Consider the following 21068-nt stretch of genomic DNA (forward strand, 5'->3'; position numbering starts at 1 on the left):
AGAGAGAGAGAGAGAGAGAGAGAGAGAGAGAGAGAAGCCTTGCAGACAGATGGAAAGTCTTGCAGACAGATGGAGAGCCTTGCAGACAGATGGAAAGTCTTGCAGACAGATGGAGAGCCTTGCAGACAGATGGAGAGCATTGCAGACAGATGGAGAGCCTTGCAGACAGATGGAGAGCCTTGCAGACAGATGGAGAGCCTTGCAGACAGATGGAGAGCCTTATAGACAGATGGAGAGCCTTGCAGACAGATGGAGAGCCTTGCAGACTGATGGAGAGCCTTGCAGACAGATGGAGAGCCTTATAGACAGATGGAGAGCCTTGCAGACAGATGGAGAGCCTTGCAGACAGATGGAGAGCCTTGCAGACAGATGGAGAACCTTGCAGACAGATGGACAGCCTTGCAGACAGATGGAGAGCCTTGCAGACAGATGGAGAGCCTTGCAGACAGATGGAAAGTCTTGCAGACAGATGGAGAGCCTTGCAGACAGATGGAGAGCCTTGCAGACAGATGGAGAGCCTTGCAGACAGATGGAGAGCCTTGCAGACAGATGGAGAGCCTTGCAGACAGATGGAGAGCCTTGCAGACAGATGGAAAGTCTTGCAGACAGATGGAGAGCCTTGCAGACAGATGGAGAGCCTTGCAGACAGATGGAGAGCCTTGCAGACAGATGGAGAGCCTTGCAGACAGATGGAGAGCCAGGCAGACAGATCAACCGACAGATAGACCGACAGACAGGCAGACACACACCTCAGCTAGCACTTATAGTGTTCATGACTTCTCAGTAGACGCCAGACTCAGACCAGACTGGAGCTATAGCATGAAACCCGCACAGCTTCCTGCTGACTACGTACTGTATCGTGAATGTAATAGTTAACCAGATCAACAGATCAATGTTTATGTTTCTACCACTGAATTAAATAGAACCTCGCGAAATGTTCACTGTTAAGGTGAGCTTATTGCATTTGTATGGAAATGCATATGTTTCTACGCCCTACCCACGACCACACACGAGAACGTGAATACATGACTTACCGGTGTTGTAAAGAGAAAGCATGATACAATACCACTTGGTAATGTTCCCCTACAGAACCAGCATATAGACACCTACTGTAACACCCCTCTCTCTCTCCCTGCAGGCTGTAGACTATGAGAGTCGTAGCTCCTACTCCTTCTCCGTGGAGGTGTTGAACCCTATGGTGGATTCTCGGTTCCTGCGGCGTGGGCCCTTTAAGGACCGCGCCTCCATCAGGGTGGCTGTGCTGGACGCTGACGAGCCGCCTCGTTTCTCCCGGACGCACTACCGGATGGACGTGTCCGAGAACTGCCCTCCCGCTTGCACTGTGGGAAGGGTTAGTGCTGTGGACCCTGATACTGGACTCACCAACAACATCAGGTGCTGGACTGGATCCTAAACTCTCTCTCTCTCTCTCTCGCGCACACACACACACACACACACACACACACACACACACACACACACACACACACACACACACACACACACACACACACACACACACTAAGGAAGGATCAAGGCAAAATTATCATTATATGTTCTCTTAAGAAAAAATTATCTAGTGAGTGCTGGCCCTGTTTTCACACAGCTATACAAAGGAGGAAAAGGGCAATGTGTGGTGGAACGGTAGTTACAACGTTCATTGAGATATTTAGATAAATCAGCTCTACTTCAAGTGAGCTCATATCGTCTACGATAATCTGTGATATTAATTCCCTGGCCATTTATATCCTCTCATGCTTATCTTTCTCTCTCCCGCTCCCCCTCTCCTGCTTTCACTCTCTATCTTGGTCTCACTCTGTCCCCTCTGTCCCTCTCTCTCTCTCCCTCTCCCCCACCGCCTCTTCTTACCCTATCCCTCCCCCACCCTCCTCTTTCTCTCCCTCCTCCCGTTCTCCATCTCTCCCAGATTCTCTATTGATCCCCAGTCAGACCAGGAGGCTCTGTTTCGTATCACTGCAGACAGCGGCCTCATCACCACGGTAATGGAGCTGGACCGTGAGCGAGAGCAGTGGCACAACATCACCGTCATCGCCATGCAGAGAGGTCAGAGGGCACTATGTCATAATTTAGAGCTAGGCGTTTTGACCTTACCAGGAATAACTCTGCAGTAGTTATAGCATGACTCGGGCCTAGGATTTCAAAATTCCTGGAACTTTCAATAAATTGCCATTTTTTTCTGAAATCCCGGTTAAAAGATTCCCAGAAAGACGGAATCAGGAAGGAATAAGCAGAAAATCCATAATCCTTCAACCAGGATTTCTGGAAAACCGGGACATTTATTGAAAGTTCCAGGAATTTTGCAACACTACTCAGGCCCTTCGTTTTTCATGATCAGGACAATCTCCTGACCCCAGTCATTGCACATTCACTCTCCGCCAAAGCATGAAACGCTGTAGAGAGTTGAAGTACAATACACTCCACAAAGCAGCTTTACTTTATGTCTTGATGGCTTCTATATGTTCCACAGGACCAGCAGTAGTAGCACTGCTTTAACCATGCTGACAGTAGTAACGCTGCTTTAACCATGCTGACAGTAGTAACACTGCTTTAACCATGCTGACAGTAGTAACGCTGCTTTAACCATGCTGACAGTAGTAGCACTGCTTTAACCATGCTGACAGTAGTAACGCTGCTTTAACCATGCTGACAGTAGTAACGCTGCTTTAACCATGCTGACAGTAGTAACACTGCTTTAACCATGCTGACAGTAGTAACGCTGCTTTAACCATGCTGACAGTAGTAGCACTGCTTTAACCATGCTGACAGTAGTAACGCTGCTTTAACCATGCTGACAGTAGTAATGCTGCTTTAACCATGCTGACAGTAGTAACGCTGCTTTAACCATGCTGACAGTAGTAACACTGCTTTAACCATGCTGACAGTAGTAACGCTGCTTTAACCATGCTGACAGTAGTAACACTGCTTTAACCATGCTGACAGTAGTAACGCTGCTTTAACCATGATGACAGTAGTAACACTGCTTTAACCATGCTGACAGTAGTAATGCTGCTTTAACCATGCTGACAGTAGTAGCACTGCTTTAACCATGATGACAGTAGTAACGCTGCTTTAACCATGATGACAGTAGTAACGCTGCTTTAACCATGCTGACAGTAGTAACACTGCTTTAACCATGCTGACAGTAGTAACGCTGCTTTAACCATGCTGACAGTAGTAACGCTGCTTTAAAAATGCTGACAGTAGTAACGCTGCTTTAACCATGCTGACAGAAGTAACGCTGCTTTAACCATGCTGACAGTAGTAACACTGCTTTAACCATGCTGACAGTAGTAGCACTGCTTTAACCATGCTGACAGTAGTAACGCTGCTTTAACCATGCTGACAGTAGTAACGCTGCTTTAACCATACTGACAGTAGTAACGCTGCTTTAACTATGCTGACAGTAGTAACGCTACCATGCTGACAGTAGTAACACTGCTTTAACCATGCTGACAGTAGTAACGCTGCTTTAACCATGCTGACAGTAGTAACGCTGCTTTAACCATGCTGACAGTAGTAACGCTGCTTTAACCATGCTGACAGTAGTAACGCTGCTTTAACCATGCTGACAGTAGTAACACTGCTTTAACCATGCTGACAGTAGTAACGCTGCTTTAACCATGCTGACAGTAGTAACGCTGCTTTAACCATGCTGACAGTAGTAACACTGCTTTAACCATGCTGACAGTAGTAACACTGCTTTAACCATGCTGACAGTAGTAACACTGCTTTAACCATGCTGACAGTAGTAACGCTGCTTTAACCATGCTGACAGTAGTAACGCTGCTTTAACCATGCTGACAGTAGTAACGCTGCTTTAACCATGCTGACAGTAGTAACGCTGCTTTAACCATGCTGACAGTAGTAACACTGCTTTAACCATGCTGACAGTAGTAACGCTGCTTTAACCATGCTGACAGTAGTAACGCTGCTTTAACCATGCTGACAGTAGTAACACTGCTTTAACCATGCTGACAGTAGTAACACTGCTTTAACCATGCTGACAGTAGTAACACTGCTTTAACTATGCTAACAGTAGCAGTGCTTATGGCAGTATTAGTACTACCTGTGAAATTGGGAGCAATCAAGTGCCACCACCTTAGGATGGTAAACAGCAGATCCTAATTAAACACATGACATTTTTTATTGAGTGATCACAGAAAAGGAAACATTTGACATCCATTTCCACCAGCTAAAGAATCCTATATTAACCCTTTAACGTCATACCTATTAGCGTAACACAGTGGTAGCCAGTAGCGGTGTGTGGGTAAAATCACTGGGGAAGCCAAGCCAGAAATCACTGGGGAAGCCAAGCCAGAAATCACTGGGGGAAGCCAAGCCAGCAATCACTCGGGAAGCCAAGCCAGAAATCACTGGGGAAGCCAAGCCAGAAGAAAATGCCATATTACAACCTGTGTTGTGATAATTGCGTTGTTTGCTTTATAACCTGATAGTTCATATGCCTTGACACCGTGCTATATAGGCATAAGGCAGAAACAATAAGACAATATTTGTATTGGTATTTATTATGGATCCCCATGAGCTGCTCCCAAGGCATCCTCCTCTCTTTTATGTTGCTGAAACGATCTATTACTCTGCCGAACAAGTACACACCTGTTGTCTTAGGCTACCTGGCTAAAATGCTTGCTCGCTAGTCTAACTTCCATTCATGGGCAATTTTAGCTAGCTATCTAGCCCCCGGTGGACAAGGACACAACGAGATACAACAATTCAAGTTTTTCTCAATAACATTTTGCTTTTGATGTGACACTTTTTTTTGGTGCGCCAGGACCTTTCACAGTTGAGATCGCTCGGTTTAGTTCAATGCTGATTGGCTATTATTTTACACTTTTTTTTATCAAGGTAGGCGAAATGCTCGCTGGCTTCCCTTGCATTCAATGCTATGAATGGCAACGATGTCATACTCTTTCTGACCAGACAGCATCAGATAGATGGGCTACACATACCGAGACAGAGGGGCGCTGTTTCACTCGCTAGGGTGAAATACATTCAGCCTCTTGTGAATTGAAGGAAAATTATGAAACACGGAGAGACTAAAAATATGTTTTTCTTTTTTTCTTGGGGAAGCTTCCCTTGGCATCCATGAATACACACCACTGGTGGTAGCAACAGTAGTGGTTAGTGTGGTGACAATGCTGGTCTTTATTTAAGCAGTGCTACTGGCCAGCGTTGCAGTGGGTCTTCAGTAGTACGAATGACACTGCCAGAGTTGAATAATGAGCTCTATCAGTTAAACAGACCATTGGCGGCAGGATCAGTATTGTTATCTGACTCCGCGAGAGCCGTTCTCAACTCAGTGGCCAGGGGAAGCCACTTTCCTCTCCTCTCCTCTCAAATCAAAGTTTATTTGTCACGTGCGCCGAATACAACAGGTGTAGTAGACCTTACAGTGAAATGCTTACTTACAGGCTCTAACCAATGGTGCGGGGAAAAAAGGTGTGTGTGTGTGTGTGTGTGTGTGTGTGTGTGTGTGTGTGTGTGTGTGTGTGTGTGTGTGTGTGTGTGTGTGTGTAGGTAAGTAAAGAAACAAAACAACTGTAAAAGACATTTGTAAAAAGAGTAGCAAGGCTATATACAGACACTTGTTAGTCAGGCTTATTGAGGTAGTATTTACATGTAGGCATGGTTAAAGTACCTATGCACTTATGATGAACAGAGAGTAGCAGAAGCGTAAAAAGAGGGGTTGGCAGGTGGCGGGACACAATGCAGATAGCCCGGTTAGCCAATGTGCGGGAGCACTGGTTGGTCGGGCCAATTTAGGTAGTATGTACATGAATGTATAGTTAAAGTGATTATGCATATATGATAAACAGAGAGTAGCAGCAGTGTAAACGAGGGGTTGGGGGGGGGGCACACAATGCAAATAGTCCAGGTAACCATTTGGTTAACTGTTCAGGAGTCCTAGGGCTTGGGGGTAAAAACTGTTAAGAAGCCTTTTTGTCCTAGACTTGGCACTCCGGTACCGCTTGCCATGCGGTAGTAGAGAGAACAGTCTATGACTGGGGTGGCTGGGGTCTTTGACCATTTTTATGGCCTTCCTCTGACACCGCCTGGTGTAGAGGTCCTGAATGGCAGGCAGCTTTGCCCCAGTGATGTTCTGGGCCATATGCACTACCCGCTGAAGTGCCTTGCGGTCGGAGGCCGAGCAATTGCCATACCAGGCAGTGATGCAACCGGTCAGGATGCTCTCGATGTTGCAGCTGTAGAACCTTTTGAGGATCTCAGGACCCATGCCAAAGGTGATCAGGCCTACCACTGTTGTGTCGTCAGCTAACTTAATGATGGTGTTGGAGTCGTGCCTGGCCATGCAGTCGTGGGTGAACAGGGAGTACAGGAGGGGACTGAGCACGCACCCCTGCGGAGCTCCAGTGTTGAGGATCAGCGTGACAGATGTGTTGCTACCTACCCTCACCACCTGGGGGCGGCCTGTCAGGAAGTCCGGGATCCAGTTGCAGAGGGAGGTGTTTAGTCCCAGGTTCCTTAGCTTGGTGATGAGCTTTGAGGGTACTATGGTGTTGAACGCTGAGCTGTAGTCAATGAATAGCATTCTCACATAGGTGTTCCTTTTGTCTAGGTGGGAAAGGGCAGTGTGGAGTGCAATAGAGATTGCATCATCTGTGGATCTGTTTGGGCGGTGTGCAAATTGGAGTGGGTCTAGGGTTTCTGGGATAATTGTGTTGATGTGAGCCATTACCAGCCTTTCAAAGCACTCCATGGCTACGGACGTGAGTGCTACGGGTCTGTAGTCATTTAGGCAGGTTGCCTTTGTGTTCTTAGGCACAGGGACTATGATGGACTGCTTGAAGCATGTTGGTATTACAGACTCAATCAGGGACATGTTGAAAATGTCAGTGAAGACACCTGCCAGTTGGTCAGCACATGCCCGGAGCACATGTCCTGGTAATCCGTCGGACCCCGCAGCCTTGTGTATGTTGACCTGTTTAAAGGTCTTACTCACGTTGGCTACTGAGAGCGTGATCACACAGTCATCCGGAACAACTGATGCTCTCATGCATGCCTTAGTGTTGCTTGCCTAGAAGCGAGCATAGAAGTGATTTAGCTCGTCTGGTAGGCTTGTGTCACTGGGCATCTCGCGGCTGTGCTTCCCTTTGTAGTCTGTAATAGTTTGCAAGCCCTGCCACATCCGACAAGCGCCAGAGCCCGTGTAGTATGATTCAGTCTTAGCCCTGTATTGATGCTTTGCCTGTTTGATGGTTTGTCACAGGGCATAGCGGGACTTGTTGCCTGTCATCCATGGCTTCTGGTTGGGGTATGTACATACAGTCACTGTGGGGACGACGTCCTTAATGCACTTATTGATAAAGCGAGTGACTGATGTGGTGTATTCCTCAATGTCATCGGAAGAATCCCGGAACATGTTCCATTCTGTGATAGAAAAACAGTTCTGTAGTTTAGCAACTGCTTCATATGACAATTTTTTTATATACCGAGTCACTGGTGCTTCCTGCTTTAATTTTTGCTTGTAAGCAGGAATCAGGAGGATAGAGTTGTGGTCGGATTTACCAAATGGAGGGCGAGGGAGAGCTTTGTACGTGTCTCTATGTGTGGAATTTTTTTCCCTCTGGTTGCACATTTAAAGTTTTTCTCAATTGCTAAAACACCATTTCTGAAACCTTGCTCCATTTCCTGAAAACATTAAACACAAAACCTCATCTTCAAGCACTATTTACATAAACTCTGAATCCTCTCACAAAATGAAACATTCGCCTCAAAACACTTTTACCTGTGTTCAAAATCAAACACTGCTCTCAAATCATAAACAAAGTGATCAAAATGATATACACTCTCAAGCAGTCAGTAAACAATACACTGAAAAATTTAAAACACATTGTTCAAAACATACAATTCTCAGGGAGAAGTACATTTTTAATCTAAAACAAATATTCATATTTTTCCGTCATTGTCTTTTGATGAACGAAAACATGTTCTATCATAGTAGCTCAACATTGATCAGAAATTACTACTCTGCTTTGCTCTTTGCAATTTTGTTTTTTGTTCTTCCTCCTCCTTGTACCCCTATTTTTACAGTACTGTACCCTGCATCTCACAAACTTGTCCTTTGTCTCTGTGATACTGTAATTCTTGTTCTTTGTTGATATGAACCTGCAACAAGTCAAAATCTATTGAGCAGTCAGTACTGTTAATAAATAACAAGCACAATGTTCAGGGCCATACAATTTGTCCATTGTATAGTATGCAGCATACAATGCACTGTACTACAGTATACAATACTAAAAGCGACAAAAAATCTAAGGAGTAAACATGTGATCAATGTGCTTCTTCTTGTCTTTGGGCTGGGTCAGGCCAGAGTACTTCGTCGACATCACAAGCAATATTGTCCCTCCTGAGGCAACGGGGGAAGAAGCCTCTTGTGTGCCGTATCCAGCCCTGACATGATTCCTCACCTATATCACCACAGGCTAAAACCATTGGCTTGCAGCAGATTTACTCTGGTGTAGGGTTGTCTATCATACACTTTCCATCTCCAAGAGGAGAAAAACTCCTCAATCGGATTCAGGAAAGGCGAGTATGGAGGGAGGTACAAGTTCATAAACTGCCGATTGATGTTAAACCATTCCCTTACCTGAGCAGCTCGGTGGAAACTGACATTGTCCCACACTATCACATAGGTGGGAATGGGATTCTCATTTAGCTCTTGACCCTGCTGCTCTTGAACCTGCTGCTCAAATCAAATATCTCTTAGATTGTCAATAAATCTTAGATGGCCCGAGTGTAACATGGTGATGTAGAACACCATGGTTGCTGATAGCAGCACAGATTGTGACATTGCCACCTCTTTGACCAGGGACTTCAACAATGGCCCGCTGTCCAATCATGTTACGGCCTCTCCTTCTCCTCTTTGTTAGATTGAAGCCTGCTTCATCGACAAAGATGAACTCATGGGGTCTGTCCAAGGATTCCAAGTCAAATATTGTCTGTGTAGAAATACAATATACTGAATGTAGGATTTTGTAAGTCGTACAGAGACAGTGCTATACTGTAGAGTACAATTAGGCTTCTGATTCACATACATTGTATGTACTGAAGAGTAATGTCATTCATATAGTATGTGTTAGTACTGTAGACAATCTGGATTACAGTAAATGTTTCTGAATGTACACTTACTTGCACATACTGAGCTCGCAGTTCTTTCACCCTTGGTGAGTTGCGCTCAAAAGGTTCTCTGTATACTTGTTTCATTCGCATCCTGTTATGATGGAGGACACGGTCAATTGTGGAAATGCTGACACTGTCAATTCCCTGGAAGTGTGTGTTGTCTTGTATCACTAGTTCCTGGATTTCTCTGAGTCGTATTGCATTATCTTGAAGGGCCATGCCAACTACAACGGCCTCTTGCTCCCAAGTGAATATAGCTGTCCTTCCACCTGCATGTGGCAGCCTTGCAATTCCACAAAAAGTAGTTGCGCAGTTACAAAACTAACAGTGATTAACTTTACAAATGTCTATTGAAACAGCTGCATATACTGTAGTACAGCAAATTTGCAATTACAAAAATACAGTAGTATCCTGTACCTGTTCTCTTCTCTGAATGTCCTTACTATGGTGGACACAGAAAATCGGCTTAAATTGGGTCCTTCTTCCCTCATTGTCAGTCCATGGACAAGAACATGGTCAGATATTTCCACTCTTTGTCTTCCCCTTCGTCCTCCTCTTTCTCTTTCTTGCCCTCCTCCTCCTCGTCGCCCACCTCGCATACACACTCGTCCTCTCACATTGTTTCTTCTATCCATTCTCAGACTTTCTCCTTCCCACCTTCAACAACCTGTTTTCTCTCTGAACTGGCTTATATTGGTTGTGTCGCATCATTTGAAACAGGTTAAATCAATTTTGAGTGGTTGTGTTCAATCAATGACATGTGTTCTCTATTTGTATTTGATTGTGGCCACTTGTGTTTACCAGTATGGATGACATGTGCATTAGAGTGCAGAATGTGTTTTGAGAATGAGAATGTGTTTAGAGTTTTTCTGAAATGTCAAAGTGAGATCTGCAAATTGTGTTTTACCATGTGAAATGGTTTAAGGTATTGACAACAGACTGCATAATTAGCTAAATGAGTCCAGGCAACTGAGAACTTTGTTCAGCCAATGGGTTTTAGTGTTTTAGCAATTGAGAAAAACTGTAACATGTTGATAGAGATTTGGTAGAACTGATTTAAGTTTCCCTGCATTAAAGTCTCCGGCCACTAGGAGCGCCACCTCTGGGTGAGTGGTTTCCTGTTTGCTTATTTCCTTATACAGCTGACTGAGTGCGGTCTTAGTGCCAGCATCTGTCTGTGGTGGTAAATAAACAGCCACGAAAGTATAGCTGAGAACTCTCTAGGCAAGTAGTGTGGCCTGCAGTTTATCACAATATACTCTACTTCGGGCGAGCAAAATCCTTCCTTAGATTAGATCTCCCTCCTCTCCTCTCCTCTCCTCTCCTCTCCTCTCCTCTCCTCTCCTCTCTCTCTCTCCTCTCCTCTCCTCTCCTCTCCTCTCCCCTCCCCTCCCCTCTCCTCTCCTCTCCTCTCCGCTCCTCTCTCCTCTCCTCTCCTCTCCTCTCCACTCCTCTCCTCTCCTCTCCCTCCTCTCCTTTCCTCTCCTCTCCTCTCCTCTCCTCTCCCCTCCTCTCCTCTCCTCTCCTCTCCCCCTCCCCTCTCTCCTCTCCTCTCCTCTCCTCTCCTCTCCTCTCCTCTCTATTCTCTCCTCTCCTCTCCTCTCCTCTCCTCTCCTCTCCTCTCCTCTCCTCTCCTCTCCCTCCCCCTCCCCTCCCCTCCCCTCCTCTCCTCTCCCCTCTCCTATCCTATCCTATCCTCTCCACTCCCCTCCTGCCAATACACTGGGAGCTCATTGCAATGTGGACCCATGGCTCCATTCCATAACATGGTGTTACTGAGTGTGAACACAGTCCAAAGAGAATGTATTGTGTGCTGCCAAAATGTGTGTGTGTGTGTGTGTGCATTTATGTGTGTGTGCAGCCGAAATGTGTGTGTCGACTCGTGTGCAGTCCAAATTGTGAGCTGGTGTATTTCAAAGGGTGTGTGCGTATGGGTGCGTGAATGCAGCTTGGACTCTGTCCCAATCCATTTAAACTGCGCCCTGGTGTGACTGCTTTGCATGCATGTCAGCTCACCTTACATATCGCCTTTGCTGGAGCTTTGAAAATACTTTTTGGTGTAGAAAGAGAGGGATGGAGGCACTAATTCCAACGCTCTATACTAAAACATACCAATCATCCGCAGATTTAGCCTGATTTCTAAAACATCACCTAACAAATGCTATGTTTACTTCAGAATTGAACCTACTACAGGCAACCCTATAGGCTAGATCACAAGGACACACTAGTGGATTGAGCAGCAGAGTTGAGATGTGTTGGCCACTCTGCGGTCTTGGAATGCTCTCTGTTGAGACACAACTGTTCCTGGTTCCTCTCCCGCAGACAACCCCAGCCAGGTGTCCAGAGTGGTGGTTGCCATAGAGACGCTGGATTTGAATGACAATGCGCCCGAGCTGGACAGACAGTACACAGCAGCCATGTGTGACTCATCAGCCACTGGACAGGTCAGAGTGGGTGTGTATGTATGTGTGTGTGGTGTGGTGTGGTGTGTACTTACAATATGTGAAAACTCTTTAAATATTCTTTCTGATTCCGTCTATCATTTTAACCTTTGCTTTTACCATGTTTCCATGTTGTCTCTTTCCATTAACGACTTGTCTTTGTCTATCAGTTTGTTCTATCTGTGTCTGGGTTCATGCCCTCTTTTGTGTTCACGTGTCTTTGTTTTTCTGTCTCAGCAACCGTCTTGCAGGGAAGAAACCCATCAGCCAATTGATGTATAATGCATCTGAAAAGAATACATTTTTTAATAAGGACATTAAAGCACACAAAATAATAAAGTGTTATAATTTAAAACCCTTTCAAAGTGAAAGCCCTAGCTTCTGCATAACTCAGAAACGTCCTAACATCTTATTCTAGGTCTGAATCACTGTACTCTAAAGGCCATTAAAGAGGTGTTGTATTGCCTTTTTGCCACAGGCAGTGTTTAAGAGAGTCCCAGGGGTTTAAGCTGAGATAATATTCACTAGATAGAATATTAGGATTTATTTCCTAAATTCTTCTCTACAGTCGGAAACCCAATCTTCATAGATGATATACTGAAAGCCAACCCAGGAATTCTCTTCACAGTTAAGGTTAGACATAATTACTTCCTTCTTGATTTGAGAGGTTTTATCTAGCAGAGCCTATTTGTTTGTTTTGAGGTAAATGCTGAGGGCACACAGGGATGTGAACGGTAGTTAAAGTCATGCGTTGTTACAAAATAATCTTTCTTTTCTCTATTCCCTCCCCCTCCTATCTTTTGACCTCTCCAATGCTATCTTACTATTTTCTCTCTCCTCCTCTCTCACTCCTCTCCTCCTTCCTCCCCAATCCTCCCATCACACCTCCTTTTCTGTTTCTGGTCTCTCACTCTGTCTCTTCTTTTCAGGTGGTGCAGGTGTTGCGTGCCATTGATCGAGATGAGGGAGGGAATGACAGTGCTGTATATTTCAACATCCCTTCAGAGTCCAGCTTCGCCCTCAACTTCAGCATTAGGGACAGTGGAGGTATAGTCTCTCTCTTTCTTTCTTTATGTTTCACTCTCTCCCACAAACTTCCTGTCACGCTCCCCCTCTCTCTGTCTCGCTCTTTCCCTCTACCTTCTCCCCTCTCTCTCTGTCTCCACCTCTCTCTCCCTCTACCTTCTCCCCTCTCTCTCTGTCTCCACCTCTCTCTCCCTCTACCTTCTCCCCTCTCTCTCTGTCTCCACCTCTCTCTCCCTACCTCTCTCCTCCCCTTCACTCTCTGTCCCTCTACCTCTCTCCACCTACCTCTCACTCCTCCCCTTCTCTGTCTGTCTCACTCTTTCCCCCTACCTCTCTTCAAAATCAAATCAAATCAAATTTTATTTGTCACATACACATGGTTAGCAGATGTTAATGCGAGTGTAGCGAAATGCTTGTGCTTCTAGTTCCGACAATGCAGTGATAACCAACAAGTAATCTAACTAACAATTCCAAAACTACTCTCTTATACACAGTGTAAGGGGATAAAGAATATGTACATAAGGATATATGAATGAGTGATGGTGCAGAGCAGCATACAGTAGATGGTATCGAGTACAGTATATACATATGAAATGAGTATGTAGACAAAGTAAACAAAGTGGCATAGTTAAAGTGGCTAGTGATACATGTATTACATAAGGATGCAGTCGATGATGTAGAGTACAGTATATACGTATGCATATGAGATGAATAATGTAGGGTAAGTAACATTATATAAGGTAGCATTGTTTAAAGTGGCTAGTGATATATTTACATCATTTCCCATCAATTCCCATTATTAAAGTGGCTGGAGTTGGGTCAGTGTCAATGACAGTGTGTTGGCAACAGCCACTCAATGTTAGTGGTGGCTGTTTAACAGTCTGATGGCCTTGAGATAGAAGCTGTTTTTCAGTCTCTCGGTCCCAGCTTTGATGCACCTGTACTGACCTCGCCTTCTGGATGATAGCGGGGTGAACAGGCAGTGGTTCGGGTGGTTGATGTCCTTGATGATCTTTATGGCCTTCCTGTAACATCGGGTGGTGTAGGTGTACTGGAGGGCAGGTAGTTTGCCCCGGTGATGCGTTGTGCAGACCTCACTACCCTCTGGAGAGCCTTACGGTTGAGGCGGAGCAGTTGCCGTACCAGGCGGTGATACAGCCCGCCAGGATGCTCTCGATTGTGCATCTGTAGAAGTTTGTGAGTGCTTTTGGTGACAAGCCGAATTTCTTCAGCCTCCTGAGGTTGAAGAGGCGCTGCTGCGCCTTCTTCACGACGCTGTCAGTGTGAGTGGACCAATTCAGTTTGTCTGTGATGTGTATGCCGAGGAACTTAAAACTTGCTACCCTCTCCACTACTGTTCCATCGATGTGGATAGGGGGTGTTCCCTCTGCTGTTTCCTGAAGTCCACAATCATCTCCTTAGTTTTGTTGACGTTGAGTGTGAGGTTATTTTCCTGACACCACACTCCGAGGGCCCTCACCTCCTCCCTGTAGGCCGTCTCGTCGTTGTTGGTAATCAAGCCTACCACTGTTGTGTCGTCCGCAAACTTGATGATTGAGTTGGAGGCGTGCGTGGCCACGCAGTCGTGGGTGAACAGGGAGTACAGGAGAGGGCTCAGAACGCACCCTTGTGGGGCCCCGTGTTGAGGATCAGCGGGGAGGAGATGTTGTTGCCTACCCTCACCACCTGGGGCGGCCCGTCAGGAAGTCCAGTACCCAGTTGCACAGGGCGGGGTTGAGACCCAGGGTCTCGAGCTTGATGACGAGCTTGGAGGGTACTATGGTGTTGAATGCCGAGCTGTAGTCGATGAACAGCATTCTCACATAGGTATTCCTCTTGTCCAGGTGGGTTAGGGCAGTGTGCAATGTGGTTGAGATTGCATCGTCTGTGGACCTATTTGGGCGGTAAGCAAATTGGAGTGGGTCTAGGGTGTCAGGTAGGGTGGAGGTGATATGGTCCTTGACTAGTCTCTCAAAGCACTTCATGATGACGGAAGTGAGTGCTACGGGGCGGTAGTCGTTTAGCTCAGTTACCTTAGCTTTCTTGGGAACAGGAACAATGGTGGCTCTCTTGAAGCATGTGGGAACAGCAGACTGGTATAGGGATTGATTGAATATGTCCGTAAACACACCGGCCAGCTGGTCTGCGCATGCTCTGAGGGCGCGGCTGGGGATGCCGTCTGGGCCTGCAGCCTTGCGAGGGTTAACACGTTTAAATGTCTTACTCACCTCGGCTGCAGTGAAGGAGAGACCGCATGTTTTCGTTGCAGGCCGTGTCAGTGGCACTGTATTGTCCTCAAAGCGGGCAAAAAAGTTATTTAGTCTGCCTGGGAGCAAGACATCCTGGTCCGTGACTGGGCTGGGTTTCTTTTTGTAGTCCGTGATTGACTGTAGACCCTGCCACATGCCTCTTGTGTCTGAGCCGTTGAATTGAGATTCTACTTTGTCTCTGTACTGACGCTTAGCTTGTTTAATAGCCTTGCGGAGGGAATAGCTGCACTGTTTGTATTCGGTCATGTTGCCAGACACCTTGCCCTGATTAAAAGCAGTGGTTCGCGCTTTCAGTTTCACGCGAATGCTGCCATCAATGCACGGTTTCTGGTTAGGGAATGTTTTTATCGTTGCTATGGGAACGACATCTTCAACGCACGTTCTAATGAACTCGCACACCGAATCAGCGTATTCGTCAATATTTTTATCTGACGCAATACGAAACATGTCCCAGTCCACGTGATGGAAGCAGTCTTGGAGTGTGGAGTCAGCTTGGTCTGACCAGCGTTGGACAGACCTCAGCGTGGGAGCCTCTTGTTTCAGTTTCTGCCTGTAGGCAGGGATCAACAAAATGGAGTCGTGGTCAGCTTTTCCGAAAGGGGGGCGGGGCAGGGCCTTATATGCGTCGCGGAAGTTAGAGTAACAGTGATCCAAGGTTTTACCACCCCTGGTTGCGCAATCGATATGCTGATAAAATTTAGGGAGTCTTGTTTTCAGATTAGCTTTGTTAAAATCGCCAGCTACAATGAATTCACCCTCCGGATAAATGGTTTCCAGTTTGCAAAGAGTTAAATAAAGTTCGTTCAGAGCCATCGACGTGTCTGCTTGGGGGGGATATATACGGCTGTGATTATAATCGAAGAGAATTCTCTATGCGGTCTACATTTGATTGTGAGGAATTCTAAATCAGGTGAACAGAAGGATTTGAGTTCCTGTATGTTTCCTTCATCACACCATGTCTCGTTAGTCATGAGGCATACGCCCCCGCCACTCTTCTTACCAGAAAGATGTTTGTTTCTGTCGGCGCGATGCGTGGAGAAACCCGTTGGCTGCACCGCATCGGATAGCGTCTTCCCAGTAAGCCATGTTTCCGTGAAGCAGAGAACGTTGCAGTCTCTGATGTCCCTCTGGAATGCTACCCTTGCTCGGATTTCATCAACCTTGTTGTCAAGAGACTGGACATTGGCAAGAAGAATGCTGGGGAGTGGTGCGCGATGTGCCCTTTTTCGGAGTCTGACCAGAAGACCGCTACGTTTCCCTCTTTTTCGGAGTCGTTTCCTTGGGTCGCTGCATGCGATCCATTCCGTTGTCCTGTTTGTAAGGCAGAACACAGGATCCGCGTCGCGGAAAACATATTCTTGGTCGTACTGATGGTGAGTTGACGCTGATCTTATATTCAGTAGTTCTTCTCGACTGTATGTAATGAAACCTAAGATGACCTGGGGTACTAATGTAAGAAATAACACGTAAAAAAACAAAAAACTGCATAGTTTCCTAGGAACGCGAAGCGAGGCGGCCATCTCTGTCGGCGCCTCTCTCTGTGTGAACGTGTAGCTGTCTGTCTCACTCTCTCTCTACCTCTCTTCCCCTAACTCTGTTATCCTCATCCCTTTGGGTTTTCCTTGTTGTTTACCTTTTCCTCTACTGGAAATCCATCTTTTCCCAATGGACTCCGACACATCCTCTGAGGGAAGCTGTGGGAAGCTATGAGAATAACATTAAATGGTAGAGATTTCATTCAATTCAATTGAGTTTCTTGCTGTTTTTTTCTCATGTTGTGTTTTTCCCTCTCTCGCTCTTCCTCCAGGCCCCAGTGCCACCCTGTTGCTCCTGTCGCCCCTGCAGCCCCTCTCCCACTCCTTCTCCTCCTCCCTCACGCTACACGTTCCCCTGGTGTTAAGGGATGGGACGTCTGGCCTGACCTCCACCGGGACAGTCACTGTGTCCATCTGCCCCTGCTTGAGAGGAGGGGCCCGGGCTGGGGAGAAGGAGAGACAGGAGAGGCAGACAGAGGGAGACTGGGAGTGGGAGAGAGAGACGGTGTGTGTCCCACAGCAGTCTACCTCCCCCTCCCCTGGGCTCAGCACTGCCGCCCTGCTGGCCATATTGGCCTGTGTTGCCACTCTGCTGGGTAAATATACTGTACAGCAGTGTTACTCAATCCTGGTCTCAAAGACCCAGATCCACAGGGTGTGCAAGCTTTCACTGGGAAACACAAACCCAACTAACATTTCATTGGCATTTGACTGGAAATGGCCCACTTTATTACGAATGTGACTGGTCTAGTCCAGTATGACTGTCTGGCTATGGCTCAAAGTCGATTTAAGCATGCAGGACAGACATATGATATACCAACACTCTCTCTCTCTCTCTCTCGCTCTTTCTCTGACTCCCCCCCTCCCTCTGTCTCTCGTCCCTCCAGCAGTCAGTGCCCTGTCCCTGTCCCTGCGTCGTCAGAAGCGGGACTCTCTGTCTCCCCTGGAGGAGGACGATGTTAGGGAGAACATCATCACCTACGATGACGAGGGAGGAGGCGAGGCCGACACGGCCGCCTTTGACATCGCAGCGCTCCAGAGCGCCCCCCACAGCTCACGCAGGGGATACCGCACTCTGGACAGCAGGAACATGTGAGTGTGTGTGGTGTGTGTGCAGTGTGTTTGTGTGTGTGTGTGTGTGTGTGTGTGTGTGTGTGTGTGTGTGTGTGTGTGTGTGTGTGTGTGTGTGTGTGTTTAATTGAAAGCTATGCTGAGCAAAAACGCAAACAAAACTCCAGTCCTCAAGAGTTTTCTAAGACTGTATTGATCCACTTAGGTCATTGATTGCCTCAAAACTCTAATCAGCCTCTTAAGTAAAAAAATAAATAAAGAGGAAAACTATTACACTTTATTAGACACTTTGTTGGACATTACCTACTTCCTCCCTCTTTGGTGTGTGCTCCTATGTAAAGCTGCTATAACATGTTGTCTAGCCTTGTCACACCCTATCTTCTGTCCCCCAGACGCTACTCCCAGCACGTCCAGGACAAGGCCCGTGCATACAACTGGGCCCAGAACCCAGCCCTGGACCCGGCCTACTCCGGCCCTGGGGGGCCCCTGTACGGCCGCCTCTGCTACAGCAGCCACACCCTGCCTGTTCTCCGACGTACTCCAGGGGGCCAGTTTGAGCCGGGCTTGGCTGAGCTGGCCTACCGCTTCTCTGGGGGCCACCCAGACCACTCTCTGGTCATCCAGAATCAGGGGGCCGTGGTGGGGGCCCTGGAGCCAGGGGCCGTGTACGTAGGACCAGCTGAAATGAGCAGCAGAGAGAGTAGAGACGGAACAGGCCCACAGAGCGGGGTTAGCACCTCAGATGGAGGGACGCCACGGACCAATAACAGCCAGGAGATGGGTGAAGGGGGAGGAGCTATGAGCAACTGTACAGAGAACAGTAGTGAGCAGCAGAGCCACAGTCAGGACTCGGTGGACTGGGTAAGAGACCGACACCGTACATGACAATAAGTGAATTAATGAACAAACCAATGTGTTATCATTTGAAGTGGTTTTAACACTGCTGATTACTGAGAACAGACAATAGTGAATATGTATTCGTTTTTATGTTTTGCTTTTAGAAGATTTCTGTCTCTTTCTTAAATTTTTAACGTTTTGTCCGTTGATTTCCTCCTCCCTCTTCATCCCCCTCTCTGTCACAGTGTTAGCTCTTTTTAGTTATTAACCTGCTTCTCTTACCTTCTAAACTCTGTTTCTCTTTCACTCTTTCACTCTCTCTATCTTGCTTCTCATCCTGTCTCTCTGTCTTTTGCTTTCTTCCTTCTCGTCGTCTACTTTCTCTCCCCATTTCTTACATTTGCCCTTTTCCTTACTCTCCGGCTTTCTGCTTTAATTGTTTCCCCGATTCTCCATTCGCTCCTTTTACAATTCTCTCAACCTCAACATCACCTCTTGTTATCCTTTATCTTCTACATCCACTTAACAGCACCGTTCCCTGTCACTGTCCCGGACTGACCCTCTTCCTCCTCCTCATTCCACTGCCCTGTCCCTGTCCCGGACTGATCCTCCTCCTCGTTCCCCTGCCCTGTCCCTGTCCCGGACTGACCCTCCTCCTCCACCTCATTCCCCTGCCCTGTCCCTGTCCCGGACTGATCCTCCTCCTCGTTCCCCTGCCCTGTCCCTGTCCCGGACTGACCCTCCTCCTCGTTCCCCTGCCCTGCCCCGGACTGACCCTCCTCCTCTTCCTCGTTCCCCTGCCCTATCCCGGATTGACCCTCCTCCTTCTCCCCGTCCCCTGCAGGTCCAGTCTGAGACCCCCCCCCGAGAGAGGGAGCACACCCTGGTCCTGACCCGTTCCGGCTCCATGGCTGGCCAGAGTCACGGTGGTGCCTGGGTGTGTGATTCAGCCACCCTGCCCATGGCGGGTCGCAGGGCCTTCCACGCCGGCCTGTCCCCCAAATGCACTGGCTCTGGTTCAGCTGAACCAGAATCCTCTGGTGGTGGATGTGGTGGTGGAGGGCCTGGAACCAACTGCCCAGATGGCCAGGCTCAGCAGTCAGCCGCCCGCAAATACGCCAGCATCCTGCAGGGGGAGGCAGCGGGACAGAGGCAGGATTACCCCGGGAGCCTGGGGAGGGGAGGACTAGAGATGGGAAGCAACTTTGTGGTGGCCAGGCCGGACAGGGAGGGTGGAGGAATATCTCTGACCGGGACTTCTTGCGGGGGGATGTACCCAGAAGGGTTCATGGCTGACTGGCGGGACAGGGTGGGTATGGGGGCATACGTTTTAGGAAGGAGGGATATGACCCCCCAGATGCTGCCCTTCCCAGGTCACGCCAGGGGCGCATACGGGGGCATCATGGGGTACGGGGCAGGGTGGGTCCAAGGGATGGAGGCAGGGAGAGGGGGTCCAGTACCAGGTGGTCACTCCTTGGCCCTCAGGGTGGGTGAGTTCCTCCGCCTGCGTCTGGCTCAGGTCACCTTTGACCCCTCACAGCCGCCCTATGATTCAGTGCAGGTGTACGGGCTGGAGGGTACAGGGTCACGTGCAGGCTCCCTCAGCTCACTGGAGAGTGAGGGAGAGAAGGATGCAGAGAAGGAGGAGTGGGGAGGAGGGCTGGAGGAGTGGGGTCCGCAGTTTCAGGAACTAGCCAAGCTGTTCCATGATAGGGAGAAAGATAAAGTGGAGGAGAAGGAGGTAGAGAACAACAAAAAAGAGGATGCAAAAGAGGAGGGGGAGAAAGAGGAGCCCTCTGGAGATGAGAAGAACGACTGAGAGGGAGAAGGAAAAGGAGAGAGAATGAAGGAGGGGTAAAAGGCAAGCAGAGCTAGAGTAATGGAGAAGTTAAAGGAGAGAGAGATGAAGAGGGAGAGTAATAAAGAGACAGATAAAAATGTGCCCAGGGAAGGTGAGGGCATGGGAGGGAAGGTGAGGGCATGGGAGGGTAGGGGAGGCCATGGGAGGGAAGGGGAGGCCATGGGAGGGAAGGGGAGGCCATGGGAGGGAAGGTGAGGGCATGGGAGGGAAGGTGAGGGCATGGGAGGGTAGGGGAGGCCATGGGAGGGAAGGGAGGCCATGGGAGGGTAGGGGAGGCCATGGGAGGGAAGGGGAGGCCATGGGAGGGTAGGTGAGGGCATGGGAGGGAAGGTGAGGGCATGGGAGGGTAGGGGAGGCCATGGGAGGGAAGGTGAGGGCATGGGAGGGAAGGTGAGGGCATGGGAGGGTAGGGGAGGCCATGGGAGGGAAGGGGAGGCCATGGGAGGGAAGGTGAGGGCATGGGAGGGAAGGTGAGGGCATGGGAGGGTAGGGGAGGCCATGGGAGGGAAGGTGAGGGCATGGGAGGGAAGGTGAGGGCATGGGAGGGAAGGTGAGGGCATGGGAGGGAAGGTGAGGGCATGGGAGGGAAGGTGAGGGCATGGGAGTGCGGGTGAGGGCATGGGAGGGTAGGGGAGGCCATGGGAGGGTAGGGAGTGATTGATGTAATTTAAAGCAATAATTGTTAAAAGGTACTGAGGCAATGTGCATGGTGTTTCTCCACTGAGCAGCAACAATTTGTTAATTGGTCTGGACAAAGAAAAACAACCTAAACATCCAAGAAAGGATTTCAAGCAAGACAATACATTCAACTAGGGTACCACACAGAAGTGATATAATATGAACAAGA

The 21068-nt window shown here is 48.1% G+C and overlaps 1 protein-coding gene across 1 annotated transcript in view; it reads left to right on the top strand.

Annotated features, from left to right (window-relative positions):
- The window catches only part of LOC115114878 (cadherin-24-like), a 127442-nt gene extending 107135 nt beyond the window's left edge, over positions 1-20307 (top strand). Inside the window, exons 6-13 of the mRNA XM_065013616.1 lie at positions 1139-1395; positions 1928-2064; positions 11503-11624; positions 12551-12668; positions 16725-17048; positions 17340-17544; positions 17916-18384; positions 18890-20307. Of these exons, the coding sequence (XP_064869688.1) occupies positions 1139-1395; positions 1928-2064; positions 11503-11624; positions 12551-12668; positions 16725-17048; positions 17340-17544; positions 17916-18384; positions 18890-20179 (2922 nt within the window). The 3' untranslated portion in view covers positions 20180-20307. The remainder of the gene's footprint in view (positions 1-1138; positions 1396-1927; positions 2065-11502; positions 11625-12550; positions 12669-16724; positions 17049-17339; positions 17545-17915; positions 18385-18889) is intronic.
- The last annotated feature ends 761 nt before the right edge of the window (positions 20308-21068 follow it).

This window comes from Oncorhynchus nerka, linkage group LG9b (assembly GCF_034236695.1).
Source record: "Oncorhynchus nerka isolate Pitt River linkage group LG9b, Oner_Uvic_2.0, whole genome shotgun sequence".
NCBI lineage: Eukaryota > Metazoa > Chordata > Actinopteri > Salmoniformes > Salmonidae > Oncorhynchus > Oncorhynchus nerka.